The sequence below is a fragment of the Pongo pygmaeus genome, chromosome 5 (genome assembly GCF_028885625.2).
Source record: "Pongo pygmaeus isolate AG05252 chromosome 5, NHGRI_mPonPyg2-v2.0_pri, whole genome shotgun sequence".
In the NCBI taxonomy this organism is placed as follows: domain Eukaryota; kingdom Metazoa; phylum Chordata; class Mammalia; order Primates; family Hominidae; genus Pongo; species Pongo pygmaeus.
In genome coordinates, this window is record NC_072378.2 from 78,452,363 (window position 1) to 78,466,312 (window position 13,950).

Sequence of the window (13,950 nt, forward strand, 5' to 3'; positions counted from 1 at the left end):
GGAAAGTACTTCTGCCTTAATAAATAGTGGTTATCACTCTCGTTATGGGATCAATGAGGAAGTAAACTTGACTTTGAAGAAGCATCACGAAAGTTAAATTCAGTCTCCTGCTGGACTACTCAAATACTTGTTAATATACTTGACAGGGGCAATATACTGTTAGGATGAAAAATTCTCAAATCAGATGGCAGACACTCATTTACCATGCAACCTTATACATGTTAACCACTATAGGCCATAGTTTCCTCAATTCAAAATTCCAGATAATGATCTCTTCCACCTGTAAGATTGTTATTTGGGTTAGAAGAGTTAATGTAGGTAAAACTTTACATGTTAAATAAATCTTTACTATTATTATTGTCTAGCTGTTAAATTGAGAAAATAATCTTTTTTTAAACAATTTTAACCTTAAAACACAATGGTAATGCGATTTTATGATTTCATTCTTATTATTAGCCAATGAACTGTTTCTTCCGAAACCCAGGATCAAACCAGAGACCTTTAGATCTTCAGTCTAACACTCTCCCAGCTGAGCTATTTTGGCTACTCTTAAATGTTTCTTCTTTACAAACAGTATGTTTTCTATTTTAAGAGGAACTGTAGTGCCATTAATTATTAAAATTATCATAATTACATACGAAAAGATAACTTACTTTATAAAATGTAGAAGAAGATCAGTCACAAATTTAGCAGATTTCACAATAGGGCTTCCAGGCTCATTAAATGTTCGTGTATTATGCTCTATATATCGAACTTCCCACATTAGGGAAGACACCCGCCTTAAAAAAACAAAATATAGAAGTTTTAACTTCCTTATATTTAGAAATATGTGTACATCATTTAAAACCAAGACACTCCAACTTTTCAACTTCAGTCTAAACCAATTGTAAAAACCACTGGTCTTATAAAGTCATTTTCAAAGAAGCACAACTGCATTTGTGTTAGGGGAAAAAAGAGGGGCAACCATAACTACGTATTTGCATACAAGATGTCTCGAATGGAACACACCATATTAACAAAGGCCTCTTTTTGGGAGAGAGAACGTCTATATGGGGAGTGGCAGGAGAGTAAAAGGGGACAGTTTTAAGTTTTGGCTTTATATATTTTTGTCATGTATGCTGTCATTTTTTGGTAATAAAGGACCCTGCCTTCTGAACAAAAAAGGAAACAAGTAATTTTAATCTAATTATATTACTGGTAATCGAATGACATATACAAATGAGAAGTTAACTGACAGCCACCTTATGAGATACAAAACCATAAAAATATAGCATGCTAGTTTACCAAGAAACCTAACTAAATGAGAATTATTTTCCAACACTTAATTGACAATGCTAAAATAAAATCTGGAGTTTTATAATTTTATTTCTGAAAGTAAATAAAAATCCAAGGACAACTTTTGAGAATATTATCTAATATGTGGCCTGACTTAATAAAGAAGAAAACACTTAGAAAATCTTACTGATTGTGAACAGAAATACAATTATATGGAATAAAAAAACACTGTATCTAATTGTGGACATAGAAACAAAGAAAAACTGTGCATTTCAAATAGATTCACATGGCTCATTCTGATAACAGAATCACAGATATCTTCAGTGTATCATATAGAAAACTGTGTGTAAAATAAAGTATTAGATTAATATCAGCAGGGTAAACTGACAGTAATAGTTTAACAAAAGATTGAACTAGAAGTATCACGAAAGAAAAACAAACTGTAAGAAGTCTAACACCAATGAGTGAAGGAAGAAGCAAAAACCTTTAAACAGTGAAATAGTACTGGAAGTCATCATTGCATTGAATAAGAACATAACTTAGGTTTATAACAGAGTTTACTATCAGGTTGGAAAACAGGCAATTTATAATTCATGTAAGTATTGTCTTTCAAATGTTTTTTTCCTAAATTGGCTACAAAACTAGGGTAATGCCAAAAGCCTATTTAAAATATAATGTATCTTGAAATACGGATGTTCCTCAACTAACGATGGTGTTACATCCTGATAAACCCACTGTAAATTCAAAATACCATTAAGTCGAAAATGCATGTGATATACTCAACCTAGCAAACATTTTACCTCAGCCAAGCCTACCTCAAATGTGCTCAGAACACTTATATTAGCCTATGGTTGGGCAAAATCATATGGCAACACACAATACACTGTACAGTATCAGTTTAACCTCATGATCACATGGCTGACTGGGAGCTACTGGGAGCTATAGCTCACTGACATTGCTCAGCATCATGAAAGAGTATATCACAAGCCCAGAAAAAGATCAAAATTCAAAATTTGAAGTATGGTTTCTACTGAATTCATATCCCTTTCATATCACTGTAAAGCTGAAAAATCTAAGTCAAACCATTGTAAGTCAAACCTTATGTATAGTATACTTTAGCAATTATCATGTTGAGCAATATGTGAGATATTTACAACAATATTGGAAGACATCAGCAGCTTATATTTCTAGTTGCAGTCCAACAATTAGTGTATGTATACAAACAGTTCTTTCCTTCTCATCCACCCATGTCTTGTTTCATCTCTGAAGCACTAGGTTTAACTTCCAATCTTTAGCAATTTAAGGGGTCAAGGGAGAAAGAGGAATATAGTTAGGAATTCCTTGGTTTTTTTTTTCTCTTATATTTCCAACACCTGATATTGAAAAAGACTTGAAGAATGCTTTGAGGGTGGGATGGTTGGGAACGACATAGCAGATAGGACTTTCTCCTTATCTCTACGCTTTTTGACAAATATCAAGGAAGCAACAGCAAGCACACCTAAGAAGATCAGAAAAATCTTTAGAAACTAAAGTCCAATGTATTAGTTTTCTTTATTCCAGTGGTTCTCAATCAAGGACAATTATGCTCCCCAGAAGACATGTGACAATGTCTGAATACATTTTTGGTTTTCACAACTAGGGGGCTGCTACTGGCATCTAGTGGGTACAGGCACAGGATAGCCCCTCACAATGAGATACAGAAATAAAATTTAAGTCATAAAAAGAACCAAAAGCACATTTTATATAGAAAAATATTAGTGCAAAATATGAATAAAGCTTCTCTAAGTTAAAAAGAAGAATAATGGAAAGGACTTCAGTAATAAATAACTGGTCACAAAAACTTTTAATGCAATGTTACACAAATTAAATTGTTGGACTGCTAAGCAAAGGTCATATGAGACTAAAAACAGGATTCCATTATTTAAAAACGATAAACATATTTTTTGACAAAACATTTAAAACATTTTAGGTAATAATAAAGCCTACTGACGATTAAAGACATTCATCAAAATTACCTAGATAATGCAAATTAATTGAAATTATGCCTGGGCCATTTAACTCTAATTCTTTTTCATGCTAAACTACAACTATGAAAAACTGAGTATTTTCAAATTTCAGTGTTATAAGTAATGATAAGCTGAATATTAGGCAAAATAAGAACAAAATACATAATAAGAATACATAATTTTTATTATATATTCTATTAAAAATCAATGAACAAATATTTTAATGTTATCTAGGAGAAAATGAAATACCTTGCCTTGCTTTATAAAATACAATATAAAGACAGTGAACATCAAATCATTTCAGCCTCTAGGAAAAACTGTATCTAGGATCTAGGAATTGTATTTTAAGTGTCTAAAGACCAGCAGCATCGACATTACTGGGACTTGTTAGAAATGCAGAATCTGAGGTCCCACTCCAAATCTACTGAATAAGATTCTACATTTTAACATAATCCCCATAATCTTATGTGCATTCGTATATACAAAAAGTTGAGAAACACTGCTAAAGAAGATCAGTAAATGGGTGGAAAGATCACCAGCTTTCCTTTGATAGTAGCTACATCAAATGGTTCTAACCTGTAAAACCTGTTTTCCAGTCTTTGTTTAATTGTACTTAGATCCGTTGGATATGCCACTACTGTGCAATACATGGGATAGGCTTGCAGATCCACGGGGGCCACAAATGCTGAGGCAATATCTAAAATAAATAGATAAATTTGTAAATTTATTTTTGTATGCCTAAAATAATTCAAGAAGAATTCTGCTTGAATTAAGACTTAAAAAGTCCTAATCTACATAATCATTAGTCTGCCACTGTCTTTTCATAAACAATATAGTGTAGCTGACATAAAGAGTCTCACTTTTTATTATGTCTACGTTTACACTGCCAAATTCTAGGGGTACTGTTTTATTCATAGGTTCACCAGGAGAAAGAAACAAATTATATATACATATATCAGACCTAATAAGTACACATACATTGCCATAATTGACAGTTGGCCATTCCTGAATCTATATTTGACAAAGCCATTCTATTATTAACACTGTAATGTACTGCATTCAAATCTAACCTTTGACTTTCTCAAACGTATCCCTTTATCTCAACTTTACATTATTCTGTAAAATATTAGACAAGTAGAGAAAAGGAAACAGACACAGAAGTTTTGATTCAGTGATACTACTGACCCAATACACACCGTGAAGTTGTACAGCAAAAACTATAACTAGTTAAGATCACTCCCAATTTTTTGCTCATTCGCATATAATACTTTACTTAATATCCTAAAATATTGCTAAAATTATTTAAGGTAGTATTTATAAGGCTATTCCTATAAAGTGTTGGCACTTTATAAAATACTTCAGATTTGAATATTCCTCAATCTCCATGTCCATCCAGCTCTTCTTACTCATGTTAATTTCTCTCTAGACTCTTGGCCGCTGATTCTTTACTGAGAGAGTGGGTTGCCACAAACCACCACATAGTCTAGAGTTACTTCAGAAGCCCAGAATTCAGATAATCAAGTTTTGTGGTCACTGTTTTCTTTTAACAAGGCAAAGCAATTAATATACCCTCTCCTCTCCCCTTAAAAAGATCCTCTTTTGTGTGTGTATATAAAGTTGGGGGAGACCAGTACAAGCTACCCATATAATTATAATTCACCTTTCAATCCTCCTCCTCCAATTCATATCATGTCAGCCTGAATATGTCAAGTGTTTTAAATTGGGTTGTGGAGGACCCAGCTTTTTCAGAGATGCCTCTGGCACTTCTAGGAGGCCCTTATTCTAAAATTCAGCTAACATAACCTAATTTATAACTGTTTTAAATAGTTAAGTCCTGTGTTAAGACCACATTCAAAAAGAGATTCCACTTAAAATGTCTGAAACCACTGACTTAGGATATTGTGAAAAAAAATTTTTGTTGGAGAATAACAGTATTTTTCCATTACTTTGCATTCTGCCAGTTTTTTCTATACTCGTGTGTTGCTTTACTTACCTAGTGTCATCAACTGGTTTATTCCTGCCACAATTCTTTCACATTCTTCATCCCTGGGATTGGTACCCCATTCTCCATCAAGAGGTTTATAGATTAGTGATCTGCACTCACCATCAGTTAAAGGAACACTGGTACCTAGTTCTTCAGGAAATACAGCTGAAATAGAAAAGCAGATCATTGCAAATACATGGTAACTTATTAGTATTCAGGTTAGCTTTAGAATGTAAAAATAACAGTCACAAAATTAAAGTATGTTTTGTATAGATTTTGTAAATATACTCTTTATTTTAACAAAGGAAAGTATGTTTCAAGGGTCACTAAAATTTAAATTAATTTTTAAATGATACTATAAGTAATTCTCTAAATAATTACTTCTCCAAAATTATACCTGAAAATCTGCTCTGTAATCAAGTACATGTGCAGAAATCATTTCTATAAAATATGCAAATTTCAAAGTTTTCTGAATCACTTCATAATTGCCATGTTTACTTTGATAAAGTATACACAAGGTAAAACTGAACTAAAGTGACATTTTCTAGAAATACTTCAATCAAAACTTCAATTTTTGAATGTAGGAACAGAGAGAATTATGAAAACTGACAAATGATGCTTATGCTTATTACTCATAAATTATGAAGGTATGCTTTCTGCATGCTTGAATCTTTAACAGTTTTAGCTGAGAGAATCACTAGAGGGTTGTGGTAACCCAAAATCTAGAAACGTGCTAGGTAATTTTTCCTTTAGACTAGGTTTTGGCAGATACACACTAGAAAATATGCCACTGTTTGTGTACAATCAAAATTCTCATCACAAACTACAATTAAACCTATAGGTTCATATGAATATGTATCCAAATAGAACAACAACAGTAACCACCCTTCAATATATTTAGGTAGGAAACAAAACAGTGAATCAGTATCACTTATTAATTTAAAAAATATCCAAGGCATTATAACACCAACTGGCTGCATTGCTCTCATATTCACAACAGTTCAATGTGAGTTCAAATTCAAACTTTTTTTTAATAAATGAGAGAAACAAAACAAAAAGATAAGCCATGTAACATGGTTACAAATTGATTAAGATATTCTATAATTTTAAACAGCTCTAATTTAGCAGTGAGATAAGAACATATATTATTGGCATTAAATTTTCAAAGTGATAATTCCTGCAGAGAACTAATCTTAGCTTATCAGCATGACTATTTTCTCATTTCTGAGGTCTACGAGACTGGGTTATTTTCTCCAACAGTTATTTTTTCTCTGACTTTGGATTACAATAACTACTGAGCAACTCAATTAATAAAAGATTATTTCTACTATGTTAGAAATTAGATGTTTTCCTTTTTGTTTTTTAAAGATCTTATTTATTTTTATCTGCTAAGAGATGTAATATATTATTATTATTTTTGAGATGGAGTCTCGCTCTGTTGCCCAGGCTGGAGTGCAGTGGTGCAATCTCGGCTCACTGCCACCTCCGCCTCCCAGGTTCAAGTGATTTTCCTGCCTCAACCTTCTGAATAGCTGGGATTACAGGCGCATGCCACCACACCAGGCTAATTTTTGTATTTTTAGTTGAGACGGGGTTTCACCATGTTGGTCAGGCTGCTCTCCAACACCTGACCTCGTGATCCACCTGCCTCAGCCTCCCAAAGTGCTGGGATTACAGGTGTGAGCCACCACGCCTGCCCTGTAATATATTATTTTTTAAAAATCAAACAATATAGAATAACGTAAAAGAATTTATGAAGTCTTTATAATACTACTCTATAAATCATCATTATTAAAATCTGGACAATATCCTTCTAATCCCTTTTTGGCTTATGCAATTGTGCATGTGTGTTGTATTTTTTACAAACAAACAAAAATGGGCAATGAAGTGGAAAGAAAATATAATCTCCAGGCTTTGGTCCCAACGACCTTTTCTCAGTACAAGGAAGATGTCATACTCACTGCCTAAGGCTAATTATTAAATCCTGAATGTGTCAGGCCATATGCATAATGACAGTTATATTATCATTATTAATTATAACTATATCTTCATTGAGCTCTTATATGTGTCAGGCTCTACAGTAAGCACTTTACACACATGATGCTATTTAATCTTCAAAGCAGCCCTATAAGGAAAGTATTAGCTTTGACGGTTTCAAAGGCTGAGTACTAAAAAGTTGGGGTGTGAGGCTTTATGGAACTTGCCAAGATCACATAAAAAACGACAAGTCAGGATATGAACTGATGTCCGTCTCACTCAAAAGCATGACCTCTTAACTATTATGTTACACTTTAAGCACTCTGCTAAAGTTACAAAAGTGTCTCTGCCTCCCAAATGCACACTTTCTTGGGTGAATAGTAATTAATAAAACAATTTCATATTTTGCTATAATAAATTAATTTCAATCTTCCCTGTTAGACTATAAATTCCAAGTAGGCAAAGGTTATATCTATCTTCTTCACTGCTGAAGCTCCCCTACTTAAAGGTGTACAATAAATATTTGCTGAATGAATGTTTTCTATTTGATACTCACAACAACTGTAAGTGGTAGCATGTTAGCAAATCTTAAATAATTTCTTAAGAAATTAACTCCATAATGGAGAATCAAAAAGCCTAACACACACTTACCATTATTAGGTATAAGCTCCATATCCCAAGGACTCATCTTTTCTGTATCTCCATTGTCCCAGCTTAAAGAAAGAAAAATCTTTATATTAAAAAATCTAAATTATTGTATCACAATTTTAATAAAATCAATTATCAAAATAATTGCTTCTGTGTTTAAAAGAAGTCTCTTTATCTCTTAATAGATGGAAAAAAAATTCAAAGCAAGCCTAGGTGAACTAAAATACAACAAATATTTCCTTACCAAACATTGTAGCATTGAAACAGACTATCAGGGTACTCAAGTTGAAGAGGTTCCTGGCTTTCAATTGTTCCAAACCACCAGGCATCATCTATGACAGACCTGAAGCGGTCACCTGGCCAAGAACAAAAACTATCTCATTATTCTGAAATGCATGGCTGCTATCACTGCTTTTTCCTAACGTAAACCTTCAAGTACCTAAACTGCCTGTATGATTTCAGAAGACAAAAAGTGAACCACACACTCCAAAAATAAGTAAGTACAATCAGCAATACCAAGAGAAAAAAGGTATTTAGTAAGCATACCTGAAGTGTGACTTAACAGTTTTCAATTCTATTTTTTATATTTCATTAAGGTATACAGAAATTCACTTGTTTTAGGCATTTTTACCAATCTAGCATTTTAAATTCATCATTAACACTATACCCAAACTTTTCACTCAAATAAAATTATAATTGAGGCAAGTTCCACTCAACAATTACTTAGTCTATTTTTAATTTCTTACTTTCTGTAAGCAAGTTTCCCCAACCAACAATCAATCAAGACTCTGCACTAAAAACAACAAACAACATAAAATCCAACCTGTCTTCCTTCATCTCAATCACCCTTAATACTCACTCACTCTCCCTTTCCTGTAAAAGGAAACAAAAAAGAAACAAAAATAAAACAACTATTCTTTTTGAAACAGAGGACACTCCTTGTGTCTATTTCCTTATCCAGTTGCTGTCGTCATATTACTTAACTGCTTTTTCCCAAAGACCTGAATAAGCTATAAATGCTATGGCTTTTTCTTATCTAAATCTTCTCATGTTCCTTCTGTGTCATAAGAAAACTGTAAGTCACTTACTTCCTTTATGCAATGTTTTCCTGTTCCTCAGCTATCACAGTACTTGAGTTTTCTCATGGCTAGCATAGGCTAGAGTCTGAAAGACTTGGGTTCAAATAATGTATCTGTGTAACTTTGAATATATTAATTATTTTTGAACTTCATTTTCCTTGTCTATAAAATAGAAATGGTGATGTCTACCTCCTGGTAGTTTTTGAGTAATGCATTCTGTTAAAGCACTCCACATTTTGACACACAGTTAAGTTAAAATGAATTAAGTTAGCAATTAATCTGAATCAGTTTTATTTGTAAACTCAAAGAGAAAAGTAGTTATGTTCTCATTTTCTTACCAAAAAGGATTTAAAAGTTTATAAAAACATATAGCATGAAATGAATTAAAAATTAGAAAAACAAGGTAAAAGAATATGATAAAAAAGAAAATTGGAGCCAGGAGAAAAGTTAATAGAACACAACTGCATGCTGTTGACAGTTGTTCCTCAGATGCATACTAGTGACACTTAACAAGAAGCTACTATATAGTTTAATAAGAAGCATTCTTGACACCACCACCACTTCACACTAAACATAAAGTGTCAAAGAGCTGTATCTTATGACCCTACACAGACTGATCATTATGCTAAAGAGGAAGAACTGAATAATGTGTGCCTAATCATAACGAACAGTATCTGTAGAATAACAAGAAAGTTAAGCAAAGAACCTGGACTACTACTGAAGTCCACCATTGAGAGTAAGCCTTAATACATTTCTGAGGAGGGGCTGAAGTAAAAATTACTAATGTAATTTTAAATGGCAGTCGGTGGGTGAATGCATATATCCTCAGATATAAAAGACTAATTAGATACTAACTTTAGAGAAATATTAACCCATAAATTAGAATAAAATTGTAAGATCTAAATGAGAAAATTATGATGCTCCTTCATTTTAACTCTCTCTGATTTGTCCAATGTCAGCCACATTACTTTGCCAAGGTTATGAGCTCACTTCTGGAATATTGCTGCACTTTGATCTCTATTATTTGTTCCACAATTTATTGGCAAATACGACTCCTTAAAAAACAAATTTATCGGCCGGGCGCGGTGGCTCATGCCTGTAATCCTAGCACTTTGGGAGGCTGAGGCGGGCGGATCACAAGGTCAGGAGATCGAGACCATCCTGGCTAACGCGGTGAAACTCCGTCTCTACTAAAAATACGAAAAAAAATTAGCCAGGCGTGGTGGCGGGCGCCTGTAGTCCCAGCTAATCGGGAGGCTGAGGTAGGAGAATGGTGTGAACCTGGGAGGTGGAACTTGCAGTGAGCCGAGATCGTGGCACTGCACTCCAGCCTGGGTGACAGAGCAAGACTCCATCTCAAAAAATAACATAACATAACATAACATAACATAAAACATAACATAACATAACTAAAATAAAATAAAATAAAATAAATCATACCAAGTAATGTATGTGAAAAATTTAAACAATCAGATGTACCAAAGGTTGATAGCCAAAACCAAGAAAAATGTTTTCATCTATTTTAACTACTACTTCTTGACTTACAGATTTCTTCACTCATCAATTTTTGACAGTATCAGAGTTGATTCTTGAAGACATGGGTTTTAACTGACCAGGTCTACTTATACAAAGATTTTTTCCAATAAACAGATTTGGCCCTCTGTATTGGCAGATTCTGCATTAGCAACCAAATGCAGATTGAAAATACAGTATTAGTGGGATGTGAAATCCATGGATATGGAAGGGCCAACTTTTCACATCAGGGGGTTCCATAGGATCAACTCTGGAACCTATGTATGCAAAGATTTTGGTATCCATGGAGGTCCTGGAAGTAATTCCCTGTGGATACTAAGGGACAACTATAACCTCAATACAACTGTACATAAAAAGTATGTGTATTATATTTAATCCATATTCAATTTTTAATCATGACTGTGTAAATACTGCTTGCTCCTAAGCAAAACAGCATATAATTCCTTTCTTATATAATTTTGTTTTCCCTAAAATTAATAATTGCTTCATTTTTTTAATGCTTGGTTTTCAGTGAATTTACAATTAAATCTTCCCACAATCTCTAACAGCTCAAGCTGTAAAAAACATTCTTCAATGTAATTTTCCACAAAGACAGACTTGTTAGATAAGTTATGTGTTCCAATTTTTTCCCCCTGAAGACTTTCCTCTTGAAGGAGATTTGGACCTGCTAGGTAGCTGCTATCCTGAGGCTTCTACTGAATATTATTTGGGATTCCTTTTAACTTTTCCTGTTCTGGACTTCCTGTTTCCTGAGGGGATTCCATTCTTTTCCCTTTCTTGGTTTACTCCCTTATTTGATGAAACACATCTTTCAAAACTTCTAGGGAAATGGTACATGAGATGTAAATTTTCTTTCTAACTTCCATGTCCATAATTTTGATAACTTGCATTTTCCTAATTTCTCTTTACAGAGCACATACAAGTTTTTAACAAAGGACAAACCACCATGTCAATGCGTTCCAGTGGCACTGAAGGATAGACTGGTATATCAATTGATGTGCTTTTTCAAACCATACATACCGTGTACACATCATACCATGACACACACTGGTCCTATATGAAATTTTTAAGAGAACTACTCTCATAAGTGGCACATCATCTATATGTAAATTAATGCACCTTAAGTGCCTGAAAACTTTTACGGATTTTAGTTTCTTTGAGACTTGTTTACGATACTAATTTTAAAGATTATAATAGGGTTAACCAATAAAAGAAAAATTTCAGTTTAGCTTTAGTCCCAGTACAAACTTACACATCTTGTTAAGCTTCTTTTGGCTTCAAATTTAAATTCTGTTATTAATATTTTTATACAAAAATTTAACTTAACATGTAAAATATGAAAAGAAAAAGTCAAATGTAACAGAAAAAATGTTTGAAATTTCAGCATCGACTGTTTTCATTCCTAAACAAAACTTAATAATACCTCTGACATAGTATCTTACTTTGCTATTAACATTCCTACAAATAGCAAAAAGATTTCTCTGATAATTTTTCTCAATTATGAAAAATAGTAAATCACTTACTAAGAAAAAAAACCACATCAAACATCTATAGCTTCCAAATAAATTACCCACCTATATTCCATCGCCTATATTTTGCGTCATCAAATTGTTGTCTCAAGACTAGGAAATCTATAACGTCAGGCATATCATGGTATCTAATTACAAACAGAAACAAATTGATTAGGTCACATACCTAAAAATACCTAAAAGATGTTCAAATGTATCTGAATCTTGAAAAACAATCTACAATACTAAGAAAACCATTGCCTCTTTCAACAGTCCTTACTTCATGGTAAATGATCCGCCAGTCAGTTTACCAGTATCAGGATCTAGAAAAGCAAGTTTAAGGCAGCAAAGGGTAGGTAATCCCACTTCATACTTTATGCCAACTATTTTCATAAGTTCTTGTTCCTGAGAGAGACAAAGAATATAAGAAACCATCTTTACAAAATAAACCACAAAATAGACTGCTAAACATTGAGAAAAAATTTCTTGGTTTAAATCTTGATCTGGATGGTGATGACTGTGTACATGTAAAAATTCACTGAGCTCTGTACTTAAGATTTGTGTACTTTATAGTATGCAAATTACAATGAAATTTTTAAAAAGTAAAAAAGGAAAGAAAAATAAGGAGAACTTTACTAAAGTATAGTTACTAAAGTAAGTTTTCTATCACCATTCCAAAGACCTATTGGTAACTTTGAACTACTGCTGACAAATCTAGAAATACGCATCAAATTTACGAATACAAAGCTTACTTTAGACTTATTACCTAATTTTCACTATAACTAAATTTTGTACCCAACCCATAAACTGCATTGGAGTATATAAATTCAGTCAAATCTTGTGTTTCTCTAGATGAAAATTAAACACCTGCTACTCTCTAGGACTGCTTCAATTAAACAAGGTGTCTTCATGATGCAGTTTCTTATTGTGTTAAGAGTAACCTTTGATACAATTTTCTCCAAAATCCATAATTGTATTTTTGGGGCTATTAAATAATAAATCAATGTCATACCCGTAGTTCCATTTTATGCCATGGTTGTTTTTTGGGATTGATACTATATATTTTATTTTTCCGGGCCATTTCGACATAGGCTTCATGTCCTTGTCGGAAATAATAAACCTAAAAAATAAAGTCATAATCTTAAAACCTGGATGTGTTTCCTTTAATCCAATATACAGGGTATCAGCTGAAATTGCAAAGAGAAAATCTAATGCCTTTTGAGCTAATAGAAATTCTAATATTTTCTCCCTCCTCCTTTCTCTCAAGTTGTCTTAACATCACTAAATCATAACCAAAGTGTTCTAAATAACATTACTTTGAATACACACTTATAAGTTAAGATGAAAAGTTATTTTCTGGTTTCACCATTTTATTCTTAAATTCAAAATAAGTTAATCTATGTTTCATAATAACGTTGACTAATAAGTTTATTGTCCACTTTTGTTGTTAACTTTTTTAGCAAGTGGTTTATACATATGCAGAAAACATTGAAATGAAAAACGTACTTTCACATATATTTTAATCCTTACACAAATCCTGGTAAGACAGCAGGGCATACATTTACCCACATTTTATGAAGATCAAATTTAAGTGACTCCTGACTACTGTCTTGGAGAACTAGTACTTGAACACAGCAGTCTGACACCCACTAGTAGAAGAGCGTGTTTTAAAATGTTAAGTTTTTAGTAACATTTTGGGATAGCCACTATCCCATACTTTCATTCTATTCATTAATACCATTATTGCTCCAGTTGTCTGGAACTTCAAATGATGGAATAGTGCTGAATAATGAAGACCTTCAAGCACCTTCAAGCACCAGCAGCTAAAAAGACAACCTAACCATTTTGAAAGGAAATCATTCAACAAGGAATTACAAACTTTCCTGGCCATGTTGAAATAATGTATTAAATATAATTTCACATCTTAATGCTACAGGATG

General features: G+C 32.9%; 1 protein-coding gene across 2 annotated transcripts in view; it reads right to left on the minus strand.

Annotated features, from left to right (window-relative positions):
* PHIP (pleckstrin homology domain interacting protein) overlaps nucleotides 1–13,950 on the minus strand; it is a 137,994-nt gene that overhangs the window by 22,408 nt on the left and 101,636 nt on the right. For both annotated transcript variants that reach the window (XM_054490176.2, XM_054490177.2), the window contains exons 25-32: nucleotides 13,023–13,130; nucleotides 12,291–12,415; nucleotides 12,077–12,159; nucleotides 8,135–8,246; nucleotides 7,894–7,955; nucleotides 5,275–5,430; nucleotides 3,858–3,978; nucleotides 654–779 (exon numbers count right to left, since the gene is read on the minus strand). In XM_054490176.2, the coding sequence (XP_054346151.1) occupies nucleotides 654–779; nucleotides 3,858–3,978; nucleotides 5,275–5,430; nucleotides 7,894–7,955; nucleotides 8,135–8,246; nucleotides 12,077–12,159; nucleotides 12,291–12,415; nucleotides 13,023–13,130 (893 nt within the window). The remainder of the gene's footprint in view (nucleotides 1–653; nucleotides 780–3,857; nucleotides 3,979–5,274; nucleotides 5,431–7,893; nucleotides 7,956–8,134; nucleotides 8,247–12,076; nucleotides 12,160–12,290; nucleotides 12,416–13,022; nucleotides 13,131–13,950) is intronic.